General features: G+C 34.0%; 1 protein-coding gene across 1 annotated transcript; it reads right to left on the bottom strand.

Moving 5' to 3' along the window:
- Nucleotides 1-210: 210 nt before the first annotated feature.
- On the bottom strand, nt 211-15,613 carry LOC131948020 (uncharacterized). The gene is made up of 11 exons (XM_059309467.1): nt 15,048-15,613; nt 14,804-14,880; nt 14,529-14,659; nt 14,153-14,288; nt 12,158-12,228; nt 11,370-11,454; nt 10,358-10,495; nt 9,303-9,380; nt 8,304-8,375; nt 3,982-4,122; nt 211-2,975 (listed from the first exon to the last, which is right to left on the bottom strand). The coding sequence occupies exons 1-11, from the start codon at nt 15,611-15,613 to the stop codon at nt 1,927-1,929; spliced, it is 2,544 nt and encodes an 847-aa protein (XP_059165450.1). The 3' UTR covers nt 211-1,926.
- Nucleotides 15,614-26,017: the final 10,404 nt, after the last annotated feature.

Genomic DNA, 26,017 nt, shown 5'->3' with positions numbered 1-26,017 from the left:
TGGTTGGTTTCTTCAAACTGGAGAAGTTAAGAATGTCTTATTTGAGGAGTAAGATGTTTCCACAGATGCATTGTGTTGTTCCATTCAATTCAAGTAATTTTTTTTTTTTTTTTACATTTCCAGAGAATTTTTGCTGTCCTTAAATTATTTTAAAAAAAAATTAACATTATGCCTAATAAACTAAAGAAGCTCTGTTCAACTATTATGCATTACTTTATTAAGAACCAGTCTTTTGCCTAACAAAAAATGCAACCATAATTTAATGCAAAGTTCCATTATATCAGCAGTCAAACTGACCAACTTAAATAAATAAAGATTAAAAACAAACTATCACATTGTACGCTTATAAAATCTGAAATACAATACATGACAAATACACTCATTTCATGCAATTCTGTATGCTATTCCATTAAGAATAGGATAAAAAATAATAAATCTTTAAATTAGGGGTGGGTTTAAATACATGAAAACAATTTCCAAAGCTAAGCTATAGGTAACAAAAATACTGTGCATTTTTCAATCTACTAATTCTCATAGAAGTCAAATAAAAAAAACAACAACATAAGAATTTAAAATAACTGAAAACAATAGTATTCTGTGTACAAATGGAAGTTGATTATGTGTTAAGCATGACAAAAAAAAACAACCATTCAGTAAAATTATCCTCCAACCTATTGTTACATATAATGACACTGAAAGATTTCATAAAAGGACAATTTTTTTTAGCATTCATTCATATTGACACATTTTTTTAAAAATACCTACACATATATTTTACAATTGAAACTTTTTAAAAAAAAGAAGACACTAAAAAAAAAAATACATTTTAAAAATGAAACAATAAATATTTAATGAATATGTATTAACAATTTAAAACAATAATGTATTTAAATAACACACAAAAAAGTTGTGCCTTATCCATGATCATATTTGAATATGAATAGTTGACTCTTATATTATGGTGTGATATACTTATTGCACAAGTTAGTTGATAAGCACTATACTGAGAAAAATCCAAAGCTTGCTTTGTTTATGCAGATTAAAATCCACCTAAAATTCAAGCTGTTTTACTTCCACATCGTGGGGAGGGGGAAAGGAGGAGGAGAAAGGGAGAGAGGAGAGAAGAAAGAGAGGAAAACCCCACCACCAAATTATTAATATAAACTTCAGCTACATTTAGTTAACTCTAAAAGTAGAAAATCTTTTTAAAAATTGGACATATATGGTTTGAAGAAATAAATCGTTACAATGTAAGATAAAATATAACATATTTAATGACAGTACATCTTGCCTTTTACACAACAGTATGATGTTAATTTTAGATAGTAGAAATAACATAAAAGCTGCTATAACTATAATGAAGTTGAGGCACACAAGGCAGAAAATAAAGAAAGCACTCTTTGACTACCTCACTTAAATTCTTCACTTAATAATTAGTAATTTTTTCTTAAGTTGCTAAAATTATAATTGATATGGCACAGTAATTTACTAAAGGGTTGGTTATTACTAGATATAAATAAAATCAGTATAGGGTATGATTCTTAACACAACCAACACTGTTACATTTCGTGTTAAGGTGGCTTCAGTCATAAAAGGGCCAGTAGTCAATATTAACTGCTACTATAATTGTTCTCTTTTTAAATTAACTATGGACTTACCATAAGACTAAATACAACATGAATTTACAAAGAGTAAAACAACATGATTAAATATGTTCTGATAAAAAAAATTGAGTGGATGTGAAAGATGATAATAAAGAAAACTGGAACAGCTTAACAACTGTTTAAATAGTTTTGTCTGGATCAATCTACATCAGTTTTATTTTACCAAGTATAAACTAGAATGATGCAATAAAAAGTTGTGTTTAGATTACAAATATTACTTTAAATAGTATATCTTAGTAATATTTTATGATCTAGTGAACAACTACATAGTAATGGTTTTTTTAGCCAATTTACTTGGAACTTTTAACAGAAAAGTTGTACAGTTATGATCTGATGATGCAGAGGTGGAATTTGAGGTAAGCATTTTTCTAAGATTTCCTGTTTGCTGGATGACATGAATAACAGTTTCCTTATTTTGGGTCATTAACGATTCAGGTACAGCAAAAACAGACTGGCTCTGGTTTACTGGGGTCAATGGCGGAGTGAAGGGTTCTACAGTGGGTCGGTGATTTACCTGAGGGGAAACTGAGATGTGGGAAACAAAAGGGTTGGAAATAATTCTAACAGGAATGGGTGTTTTTCTAGGTGTTACTATACTGCATTTAGATTCTGGTGTATTTGGCGTAAGGTTATTAGTGCCTTGACTAAGCTGGCTACAAGAATTGTTGCTCATTTGTACTGTAACAATTTTAGGTGAAGGAACAATACTTAACCTATTAACACGCTGCACAGAGGATACAGGCACACAATTTGATGGTGGCATGCTGTTTAACCTCCTAAGACCAATTTTTATTTCAGTGGTCCCAGCTTTTTCCATTTGACTTGATTCATGTATGACAGATTCTAACCTGATGTGCTTCTTATCAGGTCCATTCATTTCAACAATATTTCGTTTCAGAGTTCGATTAAGAAATGTCCCGCGTAGGGGACTTGTCTCATTGAGAACAGCCATTTCATAATCAGGTGACCGCAACTTACTCCCATTTGAATCTTTTCCAGCATCCTTTGGCGACCTATTAAAAATAATTTGCCTCTGCGCATGTGACTTTGCTATTCGTAGGGACTCGAGCACTTGTTCAAATTGAGATCTAGAAAGGGGGATTTGCTGAGGGGTCCCATGTGTATCTACAGACTTAAGCTCCCCACTTTGAGAGAGTATTATAGTCTCTGTTGGTTTGGTTCCAGGTGTGGGAGTAGAAAGATAGATGTTCTTAACCTGAGCAGGAGTTGCCTGTGTGGCGTGTGGAGTTACAGAACCTCTGACAACTTGATCCTCAAAGCTCAGATGCTTTGTTATTGTCATTGGACAATCTAAAATGAGAAAAAAAAAAGTGTATTTGTTAAGTATACTTCTATAGAAGCAGATAAGTTGAAAAAAAAATGAACCAAACCATGTTTGGGTGTGTGTGTGTGTGTAGAGGTGGAAGGTCCAGACTCAGGTGAACAATCATGAAAGTGTGTATTAGTGTTGGTCCGACCATTGAATTTTACATTAAGAGCATATTAACTTTCAAAACAATATATTCGCCCTGCATACAAAGTATATAGTTTAAAGGAACTGCTCATGTTAAATCAAGCATTGCTGCAGTCTAAGAAGAAAGGCTCACGCATTATTTTTAGAGGATTTTTATCAATGTGTTACCTATCTTGTATTTCTAGACGAGAGACCTCGGGTTAAAAAACAAAGTTATTTAAATGTTAACAATGCACGGTTTGCCCACGCTACAGCCCTCATATATGCAGTAAGAGAGCCTTGAGTGTAAATTAGTCACCCTCTGTAATAGTGAGGCAGACACCTCAGTGACCGCTCATGTGTCAGGGGCGGCGTAAGGAGCGCTAGGGAGCCACGTTACTCTACAGCAGGGTCGGCGGTGATAACCCATTGTTCAGTTTTATCATCGTATGTACGTCTTTAAAAAAAAATGTAGGCGCTGTAGTGTTCTCAGTAATATCTCCAAAGTTTAATGGCGAATGGATGAAAGGTGTAATGCATAAAGGACTAACAAGCACATACACAAATAAACTTGCATTTTTTTTATATATAGATAATATATCAGTTCAAATAATATAGAAAAGCTATAGACTGAGCTTAATTTAATATTATCTATCTGCTATTTTACTTTGTTCAAAAAAAAATTACAAATGAATTAAATGATTTGAAGAAAAATTTGAAGAAAGGAATGAGAAAATATAAAAATAAAAGTTGTGAAAATATTTGTAGAACTAGATAATGGAATTAAAAACAATTACAACAATCAGGTAGGAAGCTGACTTATTTAAAAAACCGTAACTTTTTGAATACATTTTTTAAAGGTACCTTCAAAGCTAAGTTTTTTCACAGGGCTGGAAGGTTCTGACGAAGAGCCAATAAGAAGATTTCTTTCTTGCTCCACTACTCGACAAAATTCATCAAACGATGAATGCCGAGACAGCTGAGCATACTGTGGTTTTTGTAATTCTGTGAAGTAAATAAAATGTACAATTACAATTTTAAGAAGTATTTTCAGCAGTATTATTAGATAACAGCTAACAAGGGGCTATGGTAAACAGTTAAATTTTCAGTAATAATTGCATCCATATTTACTCTCAGAACATCATTAAATTAGTCATTTAACATTTTATAAAGCAAACTAAAAATATAAACATGCCTAATTTCTGATGCTAAATCATTCATCATTGCAAATTGATAGTGCTTTCCAAAAGACATGCAATGTTAATTGTTACTAACAGAAAAGTGATATATTATATATAATATACAATCATTTTCTATCGCTAGAATTTTGCTTCAAGTAAAGAATCCTCTTTAGCCCTAGTGATCCATAGGGCAGTAGATAAAACAGATCCTACCAATATTCAAACCTCCATACCTTGCTGTAACGCACTGATTGAACATAGTATTTAGCCAAAACCGCTGAAAATTTGCATTTTAGGGTCATTTTTTGTAGTTAGGCTGCATAAATAAAATTTATGTTAATAAAGTTTGTCTTTATCTCCCAAAAATATGGCATTTTTATTTATGAAACACGTTTGAATGTGTATTATATTTGTTTGAAAAATGTCAGTTTTGAAAACAAAATTCACCATTTTCATTTTGTCGCTACTTCACTGCCTAGCATCGAGAAACATGATCTTAATGTCACGCGAAAGAGTAAATGGTAGCTTGGACGACCCCTTACAACTCCACTAAGTTTAGATTCTCTTTCTCTTACACCATTAATGTTTTTCCTAAAGGATCTCTGCCTTTCTTCACTAATTTCAAGAGAAAAACTCATACATTCTCTACTTTACTGAAACAGACAAAAGTGTCAAGAAATGCATAAGGAAAGACAGAGTTATTTAGAACTGCTGGCAAGTGAAGCAGAAGAAGCACTGTATTATGGGAATATTAGGGACGTGTACAATACAGTTAAGAAGATATCTGGGAAGTACAGTAAGCCAGTGAAGACCAAAGATGGAAAGATAATACCTGATGCGGAAGGACAGAGGAAGAGATTGGCAGAACATAAGAAGAAGAGATTAGCTGAACATTTTGAAGAACTACTGAATAGACCAACACCAGAGTGCATGCAAGATATACCACCAGCTGAAGGTGATCTCCCTATAGACTGTAACCCACCTTCAAAAGAAGAGATACATAAAGCATCTGAAAAATTGGAAGGCTCCAGAAATAGATGGTAAACCGGCAGAAGCACTGACAGCAGATATAGAAACTAGCACCACACTACTGCACACAGTCTTCAAGAAAATGTGGGAAGATGAACAAATACCAGAGGAGTGGAAGGAGAGACTACTCATAAAACTTCCAAAGAAAGGCGATCTTAGTGCATGCACTAGCTATAGAGGGATAACACTTTTTTCCATCCCAGGCAAAGTCTTCAACAGAATATTATTATTAAACAATGAAGGAAGCGATAGACCCCCAGCTTTGAGATCAACAGGCGGGCTTTAGGAAGGAAAGGTTATGTGTAGACCAAATTTCTACCCTGCGCATAATCATGGAACAGATCTAAGATTGGAACTCATCTCTCTATATTTAATTTCATAGATCACAAGAAGGCTCTTCTTTCTCACACACAACAGCAAATGTAAGATAAAACCAACAGTTGCTAATTTTTCTACATGCCTGGGCCTCCACAGAGGGAAAAGTAAAATTCTCAAAGTAAATGCATCAAGCAGCAACCCTATAACATTGGCAGAAGAAGCCCTAGAAGAAGTGGATATTCACCTACCTTGAAAGTATTGTTGATAAGCAGGGTGGGACAGATGCAGACATACAAATAAGGACGGGCAAGGCAAGAGCAGTCTTCAACCAACTAAAAAAAATGTTTGGGGTTTTGGAGATTTAACCCTTGGAATATAAATCCGGTTCTTCAACACACTAGTAAAACCTGTTTTACTCTATGGAGCTGAGACATGGAGAATAACTGCCACAAAAAAGAAGAAAATACAATCATTTTTAAACTCATGCCTTAGAAAGATCCTTCAAATACGCTGGCCTAAAACCATCAGAAATGAGGTACTATGGCAACGGAGAAATAAACTGCCAGCTGAGGAAGAGGTCCTCCAGAGAAAATGGAAATGGATTGGCCACACACTCAGGAAGCCTACACCCAGCATAACAAGACAGGCCCTCACCTGGAATCCACAGGGCAGGAGGGGGAGAGGCAGACCAGGAAAGACCTGGAGGAGTGACCTGGAAGAAGACACCCGGAAAGCTCTTGTCAGCAGCCTATGTCCCTGGAGGGGCGACAGGCAAACCTAACCTAATTCTCTACGTATTCTGATTAGTAGGCCTCCATGAGGTTGATTTTGTTTGTTATTTGTAAATGTTTCTTAAATTTAATCTATATCAAATTCATTCTTACAGTAACATGTTAGGTATAGGTTGGTTTACTAATAGTATGTTGTAGATATCATAACACCATTATAACTTCTGATGTGCCACCAAAAGATTATAATTAAAATTAAATATTTCTTTTGACTGAATATATTAGGGGATTTTTTTTTAATTTTTTTTTTTTTTTGCTGCCTAAATTATTTTCCTTTGATCTACAAATTTTTAATATTTTACAAATTAATTGTCATGCCACCTTTTAATTGTGAATATTTACTAAATATAATTTCTTAGGTGTCAACTACTGTTATATTGGCTTTAACCATCCACTGTGTCATTATTTTTTTGGTACACAATGACAAGACAACATGATTTTGATTTATTTTCATAGTTATATGACTTTTTATTTTAGATCATGCATTTTTAAACTATCATTTTCAAAATATTGTGCAGTTGGTACTTTGTGCATGTTTTTACTAGATCTACCTGTAAATATTTCTTGGTGGCCATAAAAACAGAGAGCATGTTGCTCTGCTTAAATGTATCTTCATTGTGACATTTAAAATGTTATTTCTACATCAAAAAACAAAATTTTCTAGGAATTTTTTTATTGCGTCATATTATTTTTTTAAACTCAACTTTACTCTAGAGAAATGAATTTTAGAAGACAACATTGAGCATTGATATTACAATTTCTGCACTTGTATCTATATATATAATTCTCTTCATGGGGACCATGAGAGACACCACGTAAACACACGCAGTTACACCCCTACTCTCTAAGCATATAGCTACCACCCCCATCCCCAGTTTGGTGAGCTGTAAAGTAAAGTTTCCCTTTCAAACCTGGCGGTATATGGGGCAAGTGAAGTAGAGTTCACTTGTTTCTGTGACCTCGGCATATGAAGAGATAGTGTGGTCAGCACTATGCCCAGCCGCCTTTACTTTCCCTAACATAAGTTAGGTACCCATCAGAGTTGGTTGGACTCAGGGACGGTCTACTGACTTGAACCCGGATTCGAACTCGAGACTTACGGGTTAGCAGTCCAGCTCTCTACCGCTAGACCACTCCGTCCCTTTGGTGAGCTGTGGTTAACACTAAATGTTTACAATCGTAGAGACGAGTCAAATTAATGACGGCTATTAGGGACAAATAATTTGAAACTAAGAGGAGGTAACAAGTTCTGATTGATATTTTCACTGTCTTCGTTACCATTTTTGTCAATGTTTGTCCAGTTTTTTTAAAAATAAAAATAGAATAAAGAAAGCAGGGAAAAGCTACCGGTTAACATTAAGCAGTATTTAAATGTAGCCTAGAGACTAGTTATATATAACTATATATATATATATATATATAGTTATATATGTCATTAGACTAGGTTTTAAATATTTATTGATGTTTTAAATTTTGACATAGTAAAGTAGCGTCCGCGCAGATGTTCCTCTGTTTGGCTTCAAATTCCTCTTTTTAGGCTTGACTGTTCCTACTTTTGGCAGACAGGGGTAGGCATGTCTGTTAGTGAGCCATAAAGCTAAAAATCAAAAGTTCTACCAGAAGAACCTCACTACAGATGTCTACAATCAATAGTTTATTCCAGTTTGGACTACGCCCTTATTTGAATTATCTCTAGGGATAAATTACAAAACATTTGCGCAATTAGCCTATTAACCTAGTTATGATATATCTATAAGATAGAAAAGCATTAAAATGGACTGAAAAACAGTATTGCAATATTTTCTTTTAAATCTAATAGTAAAAAAAATAATCCCTGGACAAAGCACAATTTAGCCATTAAATCACTTACTCGCATTTTCTCCAGAATACACAGATCCAGCTGGCTTGATAGGACGAAATCCTCCTTTCATAATATCTTGGACTGTAAAATGTATAATGATTATAAAAGCTAGCTATTTGTAATCACTAAGTTACAATAATGGATCTATTTTAATAAAATATTGAGAATAATTATAGATATAACAGGAATGCTTAATGAAAGCACATTTGGAGCAGAAGACTGTTGTAAAGATTTGATTATTAAATAATGCATTCTTTTATTTTTAATATGACAGCAAACTGGCCCTATAACATAGCAGGTACAACCATTCAAACTAGAACTGCTGCATGACTCTAGATTACCAAGACCAGCTATTGTTTTCTTCAGCAAGCCACGCTTTTTAATGAGTTCACTATCTTTTAGGTTAAATCTTAAACTTAATGTTGAGCCATCTCCAATAGAGAGGTTTCTTTCAAACTGCAGATTCTTGCACATCCAAGAAAATTATGCTAACTAAATTAAGTTATTAAATCTTAAAAGATACTTTAAAACAAATATTTTTATGATATCCATAATAACAAGCAATATACATGGAAAGACTTGATGAGAATATTTACTTAATGAGAATATTTAAAGATTTTTAGAGTATCTAATGCATTTACTATTTTACCTAAAACACTTGATTTTTATCTTGTTACACATAGTATGGGTGTTACAATCTGATTGGATTGTTGGCCTGCAACAGCTTATATTGTTTTTACTCTACAGAGAGAATATACCAGTACTTTTTCAGTGTTGTGTGACCTGTGGTTGACTTTCACAAGTCCATTACCAAGGCTTCGAGCTGTCATGTCAACGTTGGAAATAGGTCAAAATATATAGACCTGCGGCAAATTGTCATCTTTTGCCTTGTTGACATCATTTGATATGGTGATGTCATAACCATTATGTAATATAGCATGGCATAACAACTGTACCTGTGTAATGAGGTATCTTTGTTTTATTTTCCATATTAAAATAGAATCTCACCATTTTCATTCTTAACACAATCTAATAGAGAGTGTCTAGAAGTTGGACGATGACATCCATCATTTGAGCACACTGAGACTGAGAAAAATGAATAGTAGAATAGAAAAAGATTATGTGTTGTCTCTCTAAAACAGACAAAGACCTTAAAGACCTGTTGATTTAAAAAAAAAGCGAAAATCAAAACTGAACTTAATAATAATAAAAACTATAACATAGACATGGTTAAAAAAAATTAGAATTTAAGTGAAAAACAAACACTAAAGCTTGTGGAAGAGTGTATATTTAATTTCAATGTGGAAAGTATAGAAATCCCTGTTTCTTAGTGTTTAATAAAAATAATGGTTCAGGATAATGGGTTTGGTCTCTTAATATAGGATATAGGTTTAAGATTTTTATATTTGATCTACAAAAAGAATCAATGTTTGGGCGTATTCATCTTGACTTTAGGGTTCAGCTTAAATAGTTTGTGTAATTCAAATAATTGTGTGTGGATATCCAGATATAAGTGCATACAGGAAAAAGTGGTGCTTTGTTATTGAAAGTTATGTTAGAGATTGTGGACATGTGTAAGACAAATATGATAACTTTTTTGTCTATAAAAAACTTTTACCACTTCCCCATGAGTGTGACTAATGTGAAATAGGCATATATATTATAATTGGGAGATAGAAAATGCATTTATCATTAAAATTAAATATAAATGTATGCATAATTGATTATCACATTAAGTTGGACAATTTAATCCCCAGACAAAAACATCCTTATATTCTTATTAAAAAAAAAACAACAACAAAAAAAAAACAAGCAAATGGCTTAAAAATGTGTTTCAACTCTTTCTAACCCCCAGGTCACAAAATTTCCAAACTCACACTAGCCCCTAAGATTGACATTTATGGATGACCCCTTTAAATATAAGCAAATCCATTATAAATATATTGATTAAGATGTCAAAACCCAGCTAGTATTGCAATTTTCCATTATCCATCCTTTAAACAAGCTAATAAACCAAAATACTCTGATGTATTTTTCAAAGTCATATTAAAGATTGAACTTACTGTCATGGATGTCATCTACATTAGGGCCAATATATTGAAAAGCAGGCTTTCTGCCTCTGATTTCAGTCACATGTATTTTCTTTATGAGCCCTAAACTTGTTAGTATATTTGCAATGTCATAAAGCCTTCTTATCTTTGCTGAAAAGAGAAATTAAACCAGTTTTAAAATATTCATCTTACATATTTATAAGCAGACACAGTAACACAGTTGTGACACCACTGTCAAGAGTTAGGATTAATAGTAGGAAAAAAAAGCAACTAACAAAACTTATGTAGAATGTACAAAAACATTTTTTTTAATGTAGAAAAATCATTTTTCTCAGCTGCAGCTGTAACTATAAATTGAATGAAACCTTGATTTACATAAATATTGTGAGTTATGAAATACAATCTTCTATTTAAAAAAATATATACTACAGGCCTAGAGTATATAATTATTATTATTTTGTAGTGAATTTAGTTAGTTGGGCTTTGCAGACCAAGAAAAAACTCCCACTCCTTAAAAAATACTTTTTAGTTGGGTTTTATAATTGGTAAAACCAGTCTAGCACACTACAAGGATATTACAACTTTTTGAAACTGAATTTCTAGACTTATTTTAGGAAAACTCCAGACTTAAAATAACGCTGAAGTGACACAAAACAATGTAAAATTTTAAATATCAATTTAATTATAGTATTCAGTGTATACATTTATATCAGGAAACTGTTCAGTGTTCTATTGAATTAAAAAAAAAAAATTCAAAGTGGACACTGTTAAAAGTATATAGTTTTTATATAAATTCCATTTCATTCGGGGGGTGGTGGGGTGTTTAGACTTTCTTTGGAAGAGATGCCTGGAAGAAACTCTGTATCCCTCTCTCCAACAAAATAGCTTTTTGTATGTTAGACAATAGCATACATAATAAATACTACACACAATTTGTACCAGAAAAAAAAAATTGCCTTAGGGAAAAAAATAAGCCAATGGTGTTACAAATATGTTTCTACTTTAAAAAAAAAAAACAACTTACTTTTAAACTTTGAGGCTTCAATATTTTCAATAGAACCATCCCCAATTAAAATTTTAGCAGAAAGTTCAAGGTTGACTGTCTTTGGCTGCAACAAAGATATAAAATGTTCAAAGAGGTATAGGATTTTAATTACATTATTTAAAACAAGCTACAAAAAGAAAAAAACAACTCATTAAAAAATAAGAGGATTAACAACAGTCCAACTATAAATGTCAAACTATAACACACAAAGTTTTACGCAATTTAAAAGTGTCTTGTGAATAAACTACAAAAAATCCATATGTATCGAGTGTCAATCCACGGTAATTAAAACTCCAAAATTTAATGATGCTAACTTGAAGTAATACTATTGATAATTTGCCTATTCAGCTGTGCTACTCCAATCTTTGAAAAAAACAAAACAACAACAGTTCAACGAGTCACGGCCAGAGCGATTTCTAGATTTAAATATTGTTATCTTTTTATTACTGAATATGATATTAATTTTTAATTTAAATGACTGTTAGATTAATTCTTGTATTGTCACTGGAGACAAATGAATCTAGATATTTTGAAAAAGTAATCGCTGCATTAAAAGTGGATCAAAATATTAAAATAAAGTTGTAAGATTAACCATAACCCACAAACAATGCAAACTAAATAACAGCTACTAAAAAACAACAAAAAATGTAATAAAGGAAATTATAATTAAGATATCATCCAAACTTTAATATGGCCCTAGCCAATCATTTTTTATTTAAATCTTTAAAAAATTTACAAAAAAAAAACACATGTAAACAGAAACTGACCTTTGAGACAAGAAATAGCATAAGAAACTTCTGACTCATAATTCCAAGTGATTTATCTTTCCTCTGCAATACTAAAAATGTTTTAAAAATTAATAACAAATATATCAGATTTAAAAAAATGCTATGACTACATGTGTTTTGGACCAGCAACTTAAATAGTGTGACTAACTTTCATGAAAATATTTCTAGTAATTTTACCTGTCTCCAAAGTAAGTCAAATAATATTTTGAATTAAATTATATCCAAAGATTAATATATTCCATTAAATTATGTCCAAAGATTAATATATTCAAGGCCTGAAATAGTTCAGTAAAAAACCAAACGAATTTTTTTTATAATTACAAAACAAAAACATACAAATTATTCAAACTGCATTTGTTTTTAACTATTTTTTTGTTTCTTTTGGACCAAAATATCAGTAGTTCTAGTTGATCAGTAAAAAAATTGTTTATATTCTCAAATTAGAAGATGTTAAGCATATCCTATAGAAAATTAATACTATTGTTGGAGCTTAATAGAAATAATTAAATAGATCAATAAAGATAAAGCCCTAGCCGAAAGATAGTAGTGCATTAAAACACATCAAACTTTTAAATCTGTAACTATCATGTCTATATATTGGACGACCATCTTGTTTTGAAGTTAGATATTTAAATGAAAGAGCTTGTTGAATGTGCTCGTATCATAGGCCTCACGGTCAGCGCAACCATGAAAAGTGGACAAGGTAAAAGTTATATAACGAGAACAGCACATTCCTCTTCACATTTCGGTTTCATACTTCATAGTCTTTTTTAATCGATTCGCTGTTTATACAATATAGAATAGAAAGAGAAACAAATAGTCTAGGTCGGCGAAAAAGCTTTCTGTCTTTTTTTTAAGGAAAAAGAGTTCTGTAAAAACAGAAAAGTTACATCTGTGCATCGAGATAATCTTGTAAAGAACCAAGTTATATATAAGGTTCAGCCTAGCAGTCGTGTATACACGACGTCACATTAACAAGCCATTAATGGCTAGACTACCACACAACAAATTGCATCAAAAAGTTCGAACCTCGCTAATATTTTTTTTCAGGACTTTATTTCTGGCTAGCTTTATGAAAATCTTGGGTAAAATCGAGACACAGTGTTCATGAGTGATCACTCTTTCTTCTTCTTCTTCGTTCTTAATTTTTTAGTGTTGGAAGGGATCTGTCAGATGGTTTGAACTCGAGACTTGTTTCGAATTTATTAACCACGAGGTTTTGCCGACTTGACCACGCCTCCATCACAATTAAGGATTCGTGTCAACTGGTTATGCACCACTGAGGCCATTGACTCCGATTTTAGCCTGCTTTCTATTTTGATTTGCTTCCATAGCCTTTGTCCAACCAAGAACAAACTACAATCAATCCTTCTAAACTATTAATAATATAATAAGCTGGCTAGTTTTTGTAACAGAAAACACTCTTTGAATTTCAAACACTTTTCCAGTTGCATGTGTTTCTATTTCTACATTCGAATATTGCTTTATTTTTTTTTTTCTTTAAATAAAATTTAGTTTATACATTTAAAAACATCCACCATGTTATTTTCAACAGAAGTCTGTATCTATAAGTTCTACATATATTGCTGAAGATACTGGTCTCCTAGGCTTGGGATATGCGGACAGAGAGAGATACAAAACTTGTTTAATTTAAAAAATATATTTACAATTAATACCTATAGGAAATAATTGCTTTCAATTTGATTAATTAGTTTTCTTTACATTTTCGCTTAAAAAATAATTTTATATTGCAAGACAAAATTTGTCAAAGCCACAATGACGGAACAAATTTTTTTTTTTGTGATATAGCTGAACAATTTCTCAGTGTCAGCTTTTAAAAAAATAAATGAATAAAGATGAGCTACATAAAATTTCAAAGCCCATGAGACTGAACCCATCGTGATTTCTTTTCAAAGTAAAACATTGCAAAACTTAGAACTGGAATCAAATTAAAATTCAAAAAAATATTTGTACCTGTCTGCGAGCTCTCATCTAATTTTTCCTCCTCTGCTTTAGCACCCTGATTTCTTAACTCTTCCAGTTCTCTAGCCATTTCTTGCTCTTTGATTTTTAGCATTTGTTCAGCAATTTTATCTTGTTTAGCTAAAATCTGAGAAAAAAATGAATTCAGAAATATAGTACACTGTGTATTATAATTAGAAATTAAGATCAACAACCATTTTTTAAAATACAAATACAGCTTTAAGATAGTTCTTTTTCTTATGCTTAATATTCCAAAAAAAAAAAAAAAAAAAAAAAAAAAAAAAAAAAAAAAAAAAAAAAAAAAAAGGGGCAGCTTATAAAAACTGTCAAACACACACACACACAAAAAAAAAAACAAGTTACTTACTCTTAATTTGACCAAAGTATGAGGTAAATTAGTTTTCCCATGCCACGTGTATTTATTTTTTGCTGCTCTGCTAACTATTTCAACACTTTCTAAAACATTCACAATATCATAAATTCTGCGGCGCTCGACAGCTGGAAATAAAAACATATTAATAACAATGTGAGATTAGTTTAATTCACAGCTTATTGGAATCAACATTTTATCTACACAAAATAAACTTAATAAACTGACAAAACAAAAACTCTTTCAGCACAAAATAAAATGAGTAGGCATACACAAGTCTTTGGCAACTTCATCCAGGCAAATATCAATCCGCATGTTGCCAGGATGTTCAGGATATTTTTGTAGAAATCTGTTTAAGATAGAAAATAAATATTGTTAAAAACTTAAATTTGTAAATATAAATTTCTTATATTGACATAGTGATAGATCTAGATCTATATTCATTTGAATAAATACAATATTACAATTACAGGCTCTAGAGAGAAAAATACTGTAGTGACAGCAATTAAAACTCACTTGTCACAAAGTTTCCCTAAAGATTTATCTTTCCTTGATGTTATTACTTCCATTTCAAGACTGAAAACACTTTCTTGGGATGAGCCAAAATCCATGCAATCCTGACTATTTTCTTCACAGTTGCTAGCATTTGGATTCAAAGGAACAGTTGATCTGCCTTCATCTATACAGTTCTTTTGCTGCTGCATCCTTCGTATTTCTGGACTGACAGCTGTACACAGCATTTTTAAATTCCAAGTAGGACTGGGGGGTGGAGTTGTTGACAAGTGAGCATTATCCTCACGGTGGGAATAATTACTAAGTGATGAATTGCCCTGATTATTATTTGCATCAAAAATATCATTGCTTGATTGTAAGCTTACAAATGCCTTATTCTTTCCACTGTCTTCGAAAGACTTTTTAGAACTCTTTAATTTACACATTGAAACTTTTCCTGCCATATTTTCTTTGCCAAAAGGCTTTGGAAACCTGCGACATGTGTTCTGATCAGTTGATAAAAAGTTCTGGTCTGATAAACAGCGTTTCAGTCTCTGGCCTAATCTTTTATTTGTTTTTGTGTCTGCCATTCCTGCAACAGGAAAAGATTTTTAAATTGTTTAAAATATATTCTGTTGTAGAGGATAGATCTAGTAATATAATATAGATCTAGCCTACTTTTCAAAATATTTGCCTCACCTATGCCTATTCACAATAACATTATTTCCTCCTGCCACTCCCAGAGTCCCCCCTCCTCAAAATGTTAACTTTCTCAAAACAGCTAGATCTAGATCTAGATTATAATTATTATCTTCATGAAATAGTAACAGAGTGCAGTCAACATTGAGTAGATCGTCTAGATTAATAGATTTAGATCTAGATCTATTGCAATACTAGATCTAGATCTAGAATCTAATAACTAATAGTTACAAAATGAAGTCTAATAAATAAAAAACGTGTTAAAAATGTCACACATTGATCACATTCTCTGATTCTGAACCCCCACCTCCCCCATTATTAAAGTTAAGGATAGCCCATAATTCTAGAGAATCTCTAGATTCTAGAAGTCTACATCTACATCTAACTCTAGTTTAGTAGTTTGAGTGATACCATTACAATTCATTACATAAATTACAATCTTACCAGGATCATCACCAAGAGGTCACTCTAGAATCTAGATTAGAAATCTACAATTAGATAATAGATATCTAGATCTAGATCTAGAAATCTAGATCTAGATACAAGGCACTAAAAATATAGATCTAGAAATCTAGATCAGTAGGCCTAGATCTTTAGATCTAGAATTCTAGATCTAGAAATCTAGTAGAGTCTAGATTTTAGATCTAGATATTCTAGATCTAGATTTAGTCTGATCTAAGATCTAGATCTAGATCTAGATCTAGGTGTCTAGATCTAGATCTCTAGATGTAGTCTAGATCTAGATCTAATCTAGAATCTAGATTCTAGATCTAGGTTTTTTTCCCTCCCTCGGTGCGAGATTAAAATCAAACATGAAATTTAGTTCTAATTCGAGCCATCAAAGCTCTAATAAATCGCGTCTAGATCTAGACTCTAGGTCTAGATCTAGAATCGGTTCGCTTTAGAAAACTGTACCTTACCGTCTCGTCTGAACAATATTAATATTACCTTTTGAAAGCCCACTGTATGTTAGGATAGCGTTCGAAATTGGCGCGTGATAGCGACGTACCTTTTACTTCCCGTGCCCGTGAACCAGGATAATCATATGCATGGAAAACCGCGCCTCGCGACGGCCCGAATGTTTATTTTACGCGAGGAGATCTGTTAAACAAGGACAGTCGATCACACAAGGCTACTGTTAGGCTAGGCCAAGTGCTGTTACTGATAAGACATAGATCTAAATCTAGCCATCAGTAATCTTTGGAAACGCTAACATACTGATCCACTCAGTATTTTTCTCTTTGAATTCTCTATTAAACTATCAGTAGCAAGGATACTATAAAGGCTAACTTTAGACTAGTAGAAACGACTTGGCAGGGGCGCAGCGACCCATCCCTGCGTCCAAGCAAACTTTCAATTTGGCGCCCATGTACACACATTAAAGGCCTATATATATATATATATATATATATATATATATATATATATATATATATATATATATATATATATATATGTATATATATATATATATATATATATATATATATAGATACTAGCGCACCCGCCCCGCGCGTTGCCGCGGGGATAGAAGAAAGTCTGACGAAATAAGAAGGGTTTCATGAATACGTTACCAATCCTATGTTCTTAGACGCGTGACCTTGTTTTCTAAAACTGAGTTATTTAATTGTAAACAATGCTTGCGCTTGGATCATAAATATTGGGACACGGGTTTACCTACATTGCCGCATGAAAACCTTGAGTGTACGATAAACACTCACCGAAATAATGAGGTAGAACACACTTTGGTGACCGCCCATGTGTCAGGGAAGTAGAGGAGCCCCCGATTACACTACCATAGCGCTCGCAGGGGAACCCGGGGAGCTTCGGGTTGTGCAATCTGCAGGGCGCCGGCGGTTGCGCCTGTTGAAGTTTTAACGCTTTGCAGGACGCACGATTGATGGATGCCAAGTGCTAACATAGCCGCTCTGTAACTATGGGCGCCAAATAGTGTATTGACGAAAATCGCACCCTCCTGAGGTGCCGCCCTTGCAAAATTAAAAACGTTGTAATTAGCTTTGGGAAGAAATGTATCTTCTGTTCCCATTTGGCTTAATGTCGCTATCAGAAAGTTTGTATGAGCAGTTTAATCCATTGAAAACACAAGATTAGTCTTTAAAATTGTTTGAACGTAGATGTAACTCACAAACAGTAGCATGTATAATCAACTAAAAAAAATACATAACTTATTAGGAAAGGTTATTAACACTTTGATGATATAGCTTTGATATATAGCTCTTATAATAAGGCGCAGGTTTTTCACCCACTGGTCATGGACTAGGTGGCCGATTGGGCTTTTGCCCCCGTGTTCCATTCTCCTGACGCACCTGATTAATTTAAATCGCCTGCGTCACCGTCAAGTGCCATAACCTTCAGCTAAACACAGCTTTATAAGCCTATACATTGCCGAGCATGTAAAATCCTGCTAAGTCCAGTAAATTTATACTATTTCTTTTCAAGCTGTTTTTTTTTCACATAATTAAAAAAAGGGAATGATCTCCCCTAAACTTTTCCTAATTTGCGTTTATGTTTGTGTTTGCGTTTTGGTTTGTGTTGTGTTTATTGTGTTGCGTTTATTTTTGGGTTGTTTGAGGTTAGGGTTAATTCGAAAAGTAATATGTTTCCTAAACCCGGGCAATACCGGGTATATGGTACTCTATAATCACACAAGCCAGACCCCACACTAGTATTTTTATATACTAGTATTATACACTAGTATTTTTATATAACACTACAGGGGATGGCAACTCGGGAAATAGACATGATATTTAATCAAGTTTAAAATACTTAAACTTTTAAAAAATAAAACTAGATGAAAAAAGAATTACGCACCAAGTGAACGGCAAACAATACGTGTATAATAGTGGGGAATATTAGTACTTTAAAAATTCATATACGTTTTTTTTAGAAATCGGAAATAGCGTAAAGTACTACTTCCGGTCAGCGGAAATTTCACAAAATTTTACAGAAGGCAGAGAAATAGATCATTTATTTCTATATGAAATTTCGGTTATCTATCTAAAACAGTACTCAAGTTATAGGCTTTTGAAAAACCAAAAGTAGAATCATTTCCACTTTCGGTTACCGGAAATCGCGGAAAAGTTGATATAGAACTACATATTTCATATATAACTAATATATATGAAATTTCATCAACCTAGCTGTAACGGTACTCAAGTTATCGTGTTCTCAGACATACACACATACACGCACGCACGCACAGAGAGAGAGAGAGAGAGAGAGAGAGAGAGAAACACGGTCAAAGTTGGAATATAGTTCCGACTGATGGAGGTGTATAACGTCGAGATTTGTGAAATACTCGATTTCGCTTTTTTGCACCATTTCTATTTATACTTCCTATATACTTCGTATACGAGAAAGTAAAAAAGGAAAATTTACATAGATCCAGTAAAATTATGTTTGAATTAAAAGCTGTTTAATAAATAATGTAGGACCTACATGAAAAAATCTATCATGTTTTATACATTTTTCTTCGTTTGGGCGGACACTGGTAAAGTATAGGTTTTCTATATACATTCCTTTTCGTTGGGGGGGGGGGGGGGGGAGACTTTATTTGGGGGGGGGGGGCAAAGAGATGCCTGGGCAAAACTCTGAGGGGTTGTTTAACTATTTGTTTTTTTTTATGTTCATGGATAGCAGGGAGCTAACGGGTAATCTGTCTTCAAATATGGTAACACAACTAAAATCTTCAGAAAGGACTATTATGTGTGACCCAACCCCCCCCCCCCCCCACACACACACACACACATACGCACTGAAGGTTAGTATCAACCTGTTTAAAGTTGAATACAAGAATAATTAGCTATTATTCCAAAAAGACAAGTAATATTTTCTTAGTAAATTAGGCAGTATGTCGTGGTTGTGTCACCTCCTCGTATGGTTCATTAAATAAGGTAGTATGTCGTGGTTGTGTCACCTCCTCGTATGGTTCATTAAATAAGGTAGTATGTCGTGGTTGTGTCACCTCCTCGTATGGTTCATTAAATAAGGTAGTATGTCGTGGTTGTGTCACCTCCTCGTATGGTTCATTAAATAAGGCAGTATGTCGTGGTTGTGATACAACCTACGCACATTTCATTATATTTAATTAACCTAAGTTGATTTGCACTTTCTGAATATTTAATACATAAAAGTATTAACACATTCCATGCAAAGAAATATTTGTGACTTTTTTCCTATGACTTTTTTTCTGTGTTTTTTTTCCCTGTGTTTTTTTTTCCCTGTGACTTTTTTTCCTACAATCATGGTTACACCCGGTGAGGAGGGTAGTTAGCTTAAGGCGATGTATATTGGCGCTGATTTTGACTTTATTTATTTTTATACTTGCTAAACCTCTGCTAATAAATAGCTGCATCTTAAAAGACCTTGCTCACACATACCTTTTTAAACGTAATAAAGTATTAAGCATAATAAGGTAGGCTTACTTAGAGTTCTAATTTTGTGTAAGTAAGCTTACTTAGAGATCTTATTTTGTGTAAGTAGGCTTACTTAGAGACAGGGGCGTAGCGAGGGGGGGGGGGGGCGGGGGGTGCGGACCGCACCGGGTGACACCATTTAGGGGGGTGACACCAAGGCAAAAAATAGCAAAACATATAGAGAAAAACTCGAGGGGGGGTGCAAATCCAAAGTTTGAGGGGGGGGTGCAAATCGAAAACTTGAGGGGGGGGGGGGTGCAAATCGAAAGTTTGAGGGGGGGTGCAAATCGAAAATTTGAAAGTTTGTCCCTGGGAAGGGTCTCTATGCCTCTGGGGGGGTGACACCATTAAGTGCCGCACCGGGTGATACCCGACCTCGCTACGCCACTGCTTAGAGATCTAATTTTATATAAGTAGGCTTCTTAGATTTATATAATATTATTATAATTATTATAATGTTGTATAAGTGGGCTTACTTGGAGATCTAATATTCATACTACGATCGGCGAAAATTTTATATAACGTGGGGGTCATGGGGTCAAAAATGTTACATTTGTGTGTAATATAAGATGTGCATTATCACTAATGGACAACGTAAAAAAAATTACCTCTGACATTACATTCAATGATTTGTAGAAAAATGACCTCTGCATTTTAAATTTTATGAAAGGGAACTGAAAGAAAAATAATATTTTATGCTCTTGCAAATTTCCCACTTTATGTCACACAATTTTACATAGATCTAGATCTAGACCTATTCAACTATTTACATTAACGGTGATTAACGGGTCAAAATTTGAATAGTAAAATTTAAAAAAGCGTAAGAGAGTGAAATAGTAAAATCTTATCGTATAATCAGCAAGGAGATCTAAAATCTAGATCTAGATGATCTAGATTTAGACAAAATGTAAGTAAACCGAGAAAAAAAAAAACCCATTGTAGATCTATATTTTAATGAAAAATATTTTCCTTTGTGGACAGGCCACGAATGATCATTAAAACAAAAACCTCGTAAATTCCACATAAAAGAAATAGATTTAAAAACGGTTTCTACTCTTAAAAATTTAGCTTTACAATTGAAGATAGATCTAGCACAAAAGTCTAAAACTTAAACGTTGCTTACCATACACAAGTGGTAGATTCTAGATCTAGACATTTTTAGATTTGAAGTTTCTGACTGAAACGTCGGCCAACATGTTTTTGCACGAAACTGATTACAGTGGGTTAAAAACTTTTAGGTTTTTATTTTCAAACAAAACATTTCACTTTGCCTATTTGAAACTAGATCTATAATCGATACGTTCTATGGTTAATAGTTGAAATACGCTATAATGTATTAAAACCTTATTTAGGAAACCGGTTGAAACATTTTGAACCAGAAATAATGAAGCATAATATTATTACTATTTCGCGCCGCATGACTTACTAGGTCATTTTTTAGACACGCCTACAGGTATATTCTAACCAATTGTAGCGTTAGGGATAATAGTAATACTTGGTCTTTGTGGCCTAATTTAGGAAAAACTCACTTATTCAATTATTGAAATTAATTTTAATGCCGTGCTAGGACAGAAATACTGATACATTTGTAAATTCTAGATCAAGATTCTAGATCTAGATCTTGAACTAATACCGAACTTGTTTAGACATGATACGTGAGTCAATGTAGCGCTAGTCGTAGAATGGGTTCATTTTTTGTAAAGATCTATATGTGTAAACGCAGAGGCGTCGCGAGGCTGGGGGAGGGCAGGGGCGGAACTACAGTGCCGCCAGACCCCGCAATGCGGGGGGGGGGGGGGGGACACAGCATTTAGGGGCCCATAGCCGACCATAATAAATATAAATTTTTTATAGACAATTTTTTTTTCTTGCATTTTTGAATTGAAAGTAAAAGCTTTTGTAAATAACAAACAGATCTACTTTTGCAGTGATGTTATACAGTAGCCAACACATGCTGTTGCGTAAAAAAATATATGCCTGAGCTGTAGTATGAAAGACAGGCAAACGTTCAAAACACTTCCATGACTTATTTCCCTTTTTTTAAATAGTTAAATAAGGTTGCTCATAAGCTCCTTTTAATATATTTGTTCTAAACAAATCAAAAAGCAATTACTTCTCTAAATTATTATTTTTCTAAAAATACATACTAAAGAATGACATAGCATAAAACGGAAATATATTTTAAAAAAATAATATAAATTAAAAAAAAAACCAACATTAAAACAACTTGAGAAACCATTACGCTTTCACGTTTTATATTCTTTTGACCATCTAAATACCAGAGGGTAGGCAGTATTACAGCAAACATATTGAGAAAACTAGTTCTAAATCTAAAGAAAAAAAAAGTCACAACAGACTAATGCATTCACAGACCTGACAAGTTGTAATTTGTTTAAATTGAAAAACAAAAGACATTTTTTTTTCAAAACCTGACCAGGCCAGAAATGAGTATCCAATGTTTGTATTCTGTGTTTGTCAAAACGACAAATCGACCACGTCAAAACGGACCCGTTAATATGACCCCGTCAAATCGACCCCCCGACAAAACGAACCAGTCAAAATAGCCCCGTGAAATGGGCCCCGACTTATTGGCTCCCGTCAAATGGGATCCCGTTATATTGACTCGCGACATATAGGCTCCCGACAAATGAGCTCCCGACATTTAGGCTCCCGACAATTAGACTCTTGACATATTGGCTCCCGACAAATAGGCTCAGGACGTACTGGCTCCCGACAAAGTGGCTCCCGACATATTGGCTCCCGACATAAGGGCTCACAACAAATGGGCTCCCGACAAATGGGCTCATGACATATTAGCTACCGACAAATGGGCTCCCGACATATTGGCTCCCGACAAATGGGCTCCCGACATATTGGCTACCGACAAAATGACTCCCGACATATTGGCTCCAGACCACTATTGGCATAAAAGTAATAATTTTGTCCTACCTCCACTAATACTATAACCTATTTTTAATGCCTGAATAAAATTGTTTTTCATGAACCAACATCAATTCTCAATCAAATCAACAGCTAAAATCTATCAATTCTAAATTTTTGATAATGTTTAATTTACAACAGTAAAGATCTGTTGCATAAAAGCGAGCACAGAAGTGAAAATGTACGATATACATGATGTTTACAGGACAACATTTTGTTTTGATAACCTACAAGCATACTGGAGGTAGGAAGGTAAAGCGTGGACCTTTCTCCCCACACACTGAGTTGGAACAGCCTATAACCGACTCAATTAAGGAAGTCATAGATAGATGACCCTTAATTTAAAACACAATATTTATTATAATAGAAAAAAGTATTATAAAAAATAAGGCCTGCAGAACAAGAGATGCATACGTTGGATAAGCTAACTCTAAAGAATATTGATGAAGGGGTCCCACTGGCAGGTGTCATATCCAATGAGACCGCTTTGCCGGGAGACTTAGTCTCTACAGAAACGGTATTGTCAGTGGTCCTTTTGTCTGGAGCCAAATTGACACGAGCCTTTTTGTCGTGAGCCAAAATGACCCTAGCCTATTTGTCGGGAGTCGTAATGACGGGGGCCGTTTTGTGGAGAAACTAAATGGCGGGAGCCTATTTGTCGGGAGTCATAATGACGGGGGCCGTTTTGTGGAAAAAACTTACTGTCGGGAGCCTATATGTCGGAAGCCAAAATGACGGGAGCCTATTTGTCAGGAGCCTTATTGACTGGAGCCCTTTTGTCGGAAGCCTATATAAAGGGAGCCTATTTGTCGGGAGCCTAAATGACGGGGTCCATATGTCGCTGGCCATTTTGACGGGGTCAATTGGACGGGGCTGCTATGTCGGGGCCGATTTGTCGGTGTCGTTTTGACGGGGCCGTTTTGTCATTGGCCTTTGTGACGCCGCACGTATATGTATATATATATATATATATATATATATATATATATATATATATATATATATATATATATATATATATATATATATATATATATATAACGTTGTGACGCAACGATTTATTTCTGCATCATTCGTGTGCACTCAGTACTTTCTATCTCAGCATTAGTGCCACACTCAGTACTTTCTATCTCAACATTAGTGCCACACTCAGTACTTTCTATCTCAGCATTAGTGCCACACTCAGTACTTTCTATCTCAGCATTAGTGCTACACTCAGTACTTTCTATCTCAGCATTCGTGCCACACTCAGTACTTTCTATCTCAACATTACTGCCACACTCAGTACTTTCTATCTCAGCATTAGTGCCACACTCAGTACTTTCTATCTCAACATTAGTGCCACACTCAGTACTTTCTATCTCAGCATTAGTGCCACACTCAGTACTTTCTATCTCAGCATTAGTGCCACACTCAGTACTTTCTATCTCAGCATTAGTGCCACACTCAGTACTTTCTATCTCAGCATTAGTGCCACACTCAGTACTTTCTATCTCAACATTAGTGCCACACTCAGTACTTTCTATCTCAGCATTAGTGCCACACTCAGTACTTTCTATCTCAGCATTAGTGCCACACTCAGTACTTTCTATCTCAGCATTAGTGCCACACTCAGTACTTTCTATCTCAACATTAGTGCCACAAACTCAATACTTTCTATCTCAGCATTAGTGCCACACTCAGTACTTTCTATCTCAGCATTAGTGCCACACTCAGTACTTTCTATCTCAACATTAGTGCCACACTCAGTACTTTCTATCTCAGCATTAGTGCCACACTCAGTACTTTCTATCTCAGCATTAGTGCCACACTCAGTACTTTCTATCTCAGCATTAGTGCCACACTCAGTACTTTCTATCTCAGCATTAGTGCCACACTCAGTACTTTCTATCTCAACATTAGTGCCACACTCAGTACTTTCTATCTCAGCATTAGTGCCACACTCAGTACTTTCTATCTCAGCATTAGTGCCACACTCAGTACTTTCTATCTCAGCATTAGTGCCACACTCAGTACTTTCTATCTCAGCATTAGTGCCACACTCAGTACTTTCTATCTCAACATTAGTGCCACAAACTCAATACTTTCTATCTCAGCATTAGTGCCACACTCTTAAATTCCCCCAGACATGTAATTCACATTATCAGTTTACCTTGCCATGCTCTATTTAATAATACAATTTTTATCATCAGCTTATGAGGACTGATAAAGATTTACAATAGTAATACTTCTTTCTGACGTATACTTTTGTTCACTGAAGGTGGTTTACGTAATGCAAAACTTGTCATTTCAATCAGTACTTTCTGACGTATACTTTTGTTCACTGAAGGTGGTTTACGTAATGCAAAACTTGTCATTTCAATCAGTACTTTCTGACGTATACTTTTGTTCACTGAAGGTGGTTTACGTAATGCAAAACGTGTCATTTCCACACAAATTTGAAATTTTAGACCCCCCTCCCTCCCCGTTCAAACGCGTACACTTTCGACAAAACCTCCCCCATGGGACGTCCACAAAAAATTAGTAAACCTCTCAAAACATTCTGCAAAATTTCTAATACATGTCATGTGTACCTTGCTACATTATTAATTGCTAATGTAATATAGGATTTGATATTTTCGGTAACAGCAGTAACATCTATTACTAGGCCTAAATAGTTATATTAAAAGTTGAACCTAGAAAGTGTTGACTGAGTTTAAATTAGGCCCTATGGGATAAAGTGCTTGCTTTATTTTAAATGTTAATGTCAATATCAAACAAAAACTGCAAAATATTAAACTTTTGAATTTGTATTTAATAGTATTTTTCTGCCTTATATTGTTAACAATATTTTTAAAATTGAAGATGCTGTAGTCCTAACATTTGAATGACATGTATGCCTGTCTAGCTATTAACGACTATATGAGTTAAACTGTTTCT

This window comes from Physella acuta, unplaced genomic scaffold (assembly GCF_028476545.2).
Source record: "Physella acuta isolate Inbredline_101_S28 unplaced genomic scaffold, ASM2847654v3 ptg000621l, whole genome shotgun sequence".
NCBI lineage: Eukaryota > Metazoa > Mollusca > Gastropoda > Physidae > Physella > Physella acuta.
Note: the sequence above shows the minus strand (reverse complement) of the source record. Positions and strands in the feature narration are given on the sequence as shown.

Coding starts and splice junctions, on each gene's coding strand:
- LOC131948020 (XM_059309467.1), bottom strand. CDS start 15,613: ATGGCAGACACAAAAACAAATAAAAGATTAGGCCAGAGACTGAAACGC. Junction 11,455..12,157: donor TGCTATTTCTTGTCTCAAAG/GTCAGTTTCTGT, acceptor TCTTTGTTGCAG/CCAAAGACAGTCAACCTTGA. Junction 2,976..3,981: donor GAAAAAACTTAGCTTTGAAG/GTACCTTTAAAA, acceptor TTCTCATTTTAG/ATTGTCCAATGACAATAACA.